General features: G+C 43.1%; 1 protein-coding gene across 1 annotated transcript in view; it reads right to left on the bottom strand.

The window, feature by feature from the left end:
- The window catches only part of LOC104967913 (junctophilin-1-like), a 53,654-nt gene that overhangs the window by 47,159 nt on the left and 1,288 nt on the right, over positions 1-5,207 (bottom strand). The window contains exon 2 of the mRNA XM_010797451.1: positions 636-1,347. Coding sequence (XP_010795753.1) covers positions 636-1,347 — 712 coding nt within the window. The remainder of the gene's footprint in view (positions 1-635; positions 1,348-5,207) is intronic.

The raw sequence follows: 5,207 nt of genomic DNA, 5'->3' as shown, positions 1-5,207 counted from the left end.
CGGTCACATGACTTCACGTCACCACCGCTAAGCTAAAGGCGGCTAATGTTGGGCTATAAAGGAACTACAGCTCGGTCACATGACTTCACGTCACCACCGCTAAGCTAAAGGTGGCTAATGTTGGGCTATAAAGGAACTACAGCACGGTCACATGACTTCACGTCACCACCGCTAAGCTAAAGGCGGCTAATGTTGGGCTATAAAGGAACTACAGCACGGTCACATGACTTCACGTCACCACCGCTAAGCTAAAGGTGGCTAATGTTGGGCTATAAAGGAACTACAGACTCGGTCACATGACTTCACGTCACCACCGCTAAGCTAAAGGAGGCTAATGTTGGGCTATAAAGGAACTACAGCACGGTCACATGACTTCACGTCACCACCGCTAAGCTAAAGGTGGCTAATGTTGGGCTATAAAAGAACCACAGCACGGTCACATGACTTCACGTCACCACCGCTAAGCTAAAGGGGAGCTAATGTTGGGCTATAAAGGAACTACAGCACCTACACATGACTTCACGTCACCACCGCTAAGCTAAAGTAAAGAACCAAACGTAAATATCTCTCAAGCTTGTGTTTACTACAGAAATGCTGTCTTATTTCAAGGTTTAAAGACTCATTCCTGCACTTACTGTCTCCTCCATGCTGTCTGCGATCTCCATGCTGGCTTTCTTTGCGTCTGCGAGGCTCTTTGGCTTTAGGGAATCCTGCTTCCTGAGTTTGGGGTCGCTCTTGTTCTCCCGTAGAGAAGGTTTCGGAGTGATGCTGTAGGATTTTGGGGGCTGTGGGGGCATTCGTGCCAGATCCTGGATGGTTGGCTCTTCTTCTCTATCCTCCTCGGGGTCTGGGGGTGGACGGACCCTCGTTGGGGCTTTGACGTAGTAGCTGTGGTACTCACTATGGACCTCTCCATTAACAGGGACTGAAGGAGGAGGAGATACAGATGCAGGTGGAGGCTGAGATTTAGCAGGTTTTGGGGGAGCCTCAGCAACATGGACCCTTTCCTCTTTACTCAACTTCCTGCCTGACTTCGTCTTCTCCTCCTTGCTGGTTTTCCGGGATGGTTTCTCCTCCTTGCTGGTTTTGCGGCTGCTGCTGCTGTTGGGAAGCTGATCCTTCTTCTTCTTGCTGGAGTGAGGCGAGGGGGGAGGCGTGACCACGGCATTTGCCACGGGGGAACGAGGGGGAGTCGCGCCTTTTCGGTAGAATTGGGGAGAATCTTTGTTGGGTTTCTCCGTCTTTTCAACAGGGACCTCTTTAATCTCCACTGGCTCCTTCTGAGGCTGTTTGATGTAGTCAGGCCCTGCAGGGGGAGGGAGGGGAGACACTTTAACATCTTTACACCTGAACACACATGAGTTTGCGTATTAATATCACAAGTCATAGAGCAAGGAGATCCTGCATAGTGGTTTTGTTCTAACTTTGGAGAACGATACAATAAGAGTCGGATCTGAAATGTTTTTTTGCATCACAGCAGCTCCATTTGCAACGTCAACAAGGACACATATTAAGACGTATAACATGACATTACAATCACTGAAGACAATGTGTTAAAGTCCTTTAATGTGCATTTGATCGAGGATTTAACTCAGTGTTTGATTTGAGGATTTACTGGCGCACATAAGAGTGCAAAGAACTTTTAGTTTTTCCTCTGTGCAACCTCCAAGTCTGAAGTCAAAGACAATGAAGAAGTGTCTTAAAGGTGGGGTAGGTCATTCTGGAGAAACCAGCTCGAGTGCGCTAGAATTTGAAAATAAACAGCCGGAAAAAATGTGCCACTTCCTCACAGAGCCCCTCCTCCAACACACACGAACGCGCACATGACCAATGAGGGCACGAGATAAGTTTGTGCACAGATGGAAGGCTGACAGGCAGGTAGGCCATCCAGTTACTTTAGCCGGGCCGGCTCAGATGATTGGTCGTGCTTTTTACAGCGCCACGGCTTCTACAGATGATATTTTTTTATGGATTTTCTGTCAAAGCACTTCAGATATTCATTGCTATCGGGATGTTAAGAGCATTCCATGGAATATAACAACAAGTCATCTCGAGCCGGTTTCTCAAACTTACCTACCCCACCTTTAAAGCTTGTTTCTCTTTCATAATTATAAAAGAATATCTGTGGAGGAGACTCCAAATAAGTTGTATAGAAGTCTATGAGCACGTAAACCTAATACTCACAAGATTGAATAACTCAGTAAACCATGTTAGGTCTCAATAAAGCAGTGTTATCTTTTTGACCAGCCAAAAATATACAAAATCTCCATTATCTGAGGTTCAGAGCCAACAGCATGCTACTCAGAAATGAGGATAATCTTTCCGTCCTGAGCCCAGTTGAACTTTCAATTAAAATATTCATGAATTAACATTATATATGCAACCCTTCTGCACAGAGTGGGGGAAACAGCCTGATTAATGCAGGGTCACAAACACCATTTTCACAAAGAAAGCTCGTCTTCATCATCAGCCACTCTCTTTTATCAGAGCCATGACTCCCTGGATAATAAACATCTGACACACACGGCTGTACACGAAGAAAGACCACCTTAAAGCGCTGAGATGAGTCTTTATTTGGTCCCTTAAGACTCTTAAATATCACACATGATGTGCAGATACTCAGATCCAGACTGAACGCACGCTCCTCTCTAAGTGTGTGTTTTGAACATTCATTACGGACGGTACGTCCTCTAATAAGTGAACAAAAGGTCCTTGATCTGAATGTTAATTGCTTTTTTTGCATGCGAGAAAAATGACACTTTATCCGTCCCTTTGTTCCGTATTGAATTAATAATTATTAGAGACATCGGGCTCTTTGTTTGCCGTTGTTTTTTTTCTTCACTTCTCCTAAATTAGACGGTGTCAGAGTGACGAACAGAAGGACAATGGCGCTTTGTTAGAAGTAAATCACATGGTACGAGAAGGATCCTCCGCATCCCATAAAGTGTGAAATACAGAGAAATATATAAAAACAGTTATAGAGGCAATTGATTTTATATTAAGTATAAGGGAAGACTGCTTTTGTACTTCTATTCACCCAACCAGATACTTTAAACTGAGTCAGTGACTACGTATACATGCAGAAAATATTGAATTGTCTACCCCTTTTCTGAACAATTTAAATATTTATACTTATCTCTCAGCATGGATTATAAAAATACATATTACACTTATGTTCCTCTTTGAATGCAGGCATCAAAAGTGGGTTTTTTTCAGCATGTTGTATGGAAATAAGCAACAACTCACACATTTGCCATAGTCATGTAACCACTTTGGGAGCAGTAACGTATTTTTCAGGAAAGGTCAAGAAACTGAATACTTTGTGTTAACGTCGTCAAAATAAGGTGATTTTATTCAGATTATTGTGTTTAAAACGAGTATATCTCAGAGATCAATGAAAGGATTTACAAGACACCTCTTATATGCATGCCACCCTAATTTGCACACTGCAATTCAATATAAAATAATTGATATTAATTAAGATTTGTCTCCTTTCCATCTAGGAACAATAGAGCAAACATCAAATCCAGAAGGGAACGAATCTGCAGTACTCTAAAGCCCAAAGTCATTTTCGGACGCATGGCTTTTGTAATTTGTTTCATAACTTTAATAACCACTACAAAGAGACTTAGGGGGAGACATTAGAACATCTGCGGGGCTTAATATATATCCTCTGGGATTCATTTCACACCATAACTCAATAAGAGCGAGGACTTGGTGTGCGGGCCGAGCAGTTTCACACTGTTTGGGGACAGATTCCTGCCAGGGCTTCCAGACATTTCCTGAATGCTTCTGGCCACTTAAACGACCCGCGGACTCACACACTCACACTGAGGTGCAACTCCAGCAGGAAGAAATACTCCTGAAGACACGCCGCATCCAAAACTATGCTGAACACGCTTTTACAATCCTAAAGCTGCTGTAGATCAATGGAGATGCATGTATATTGAGTATTTATGTTGATTCAGATTCGGCTCGTTGCCTACAGAAATAATTGTGCAAACATCAAATGTAGAAGTGATTTGATGCTCTTTAAAAGACTGAGATGTATCTAGTGATCGGTGGGTGTATTGTTGTTGTATTTGAGAGTGTAGATCTTGTCGTAATGAGTCAGGGATTACATTTGCATGAACTTAGACTCAAAAGTCGATTGTGTTTGGTTTTTAGGAACACTGATCAGATGCAGCCTTTAAAGAAGGGTTTTGAAATGGCCTAACAAATTTAAAAAACTCAATAGAAATTTAAATAAGGACTAAGGCTGCAGCTATTTTCATAATTGAATAATAGTTTGGTGAATAACATATCAGCAAATAGTGAAAAAAGGTCCATTGAACATCCAAGAAGTCCAAGTTAATGTCTTTAAAATGAAACAACAAGAACAAATCAATACTGCAGCTTAATCAATGATCCAAATAGTTGGCGATTACTTTCTGCGGATCAAGTTGACTAATGAATCAACTACGGCCTTTTGAGGATTTCTTCCTCAATTATTTCCCAGAACTGTAAAATGTTCTGTGTCTTTTTACCTCCTCTTTGTCTCTTTGAGGTTTATTAGAATATAATCTTTCCTTTAGGCGCTGTGTGTCAGTTGTCTTCATGTTAATCCACTGCACATTTTCTGCTCTACTGCACTCTTGGCAAAACACACGCGCTGACAATGACACACACACACACAAACACACACACACACACACACACACACACACACACACACACACACACACACACACACACGCACACACACTGACACACACACGCACACACACTGACACACACACACACACACACTGACACACACACGCACACACACACACACACACACACACACACACACACACACACACACACTGACACACTGACACGCTGACACACACACACACACACACTGACACGATGACACACACACAAACACACAAACACACAAACACACACACACACACACACGCTGACACACACACACACACACCCACACACACACACACACACACACACACACACACACACACACACACACACACACACACACACACACACACACACACACACACACACACACACACACACACACACACACACTGACACACTGACACACACACACACACACACACCCTGAACACACACACACACACACACACACACACACACACACACACACACACACACACACACACACACACACACACACACACACACACACACACACACAC

The sequence above is a fragment of the Notothenia coriiceps genome, unplaced genomic scaffold (assembly GCF_000735185.1).
Source record: "Notothenia coriiceps isolate Sejong01 unplaced genomic scaffold, NC01 NC01_scaffold00037939, whole genome shotgun sequence".
NCBI lineage: Eukaryota > Metazoa > Chordata > Actinopteri > Perciformes > Nototheniidae > Notothenia > Notothenia coriiceps.
Note: the sequence above shows the minus strand (reverse complement) of the source record. Positions and strands in the feature narration are given on the sequence as shown.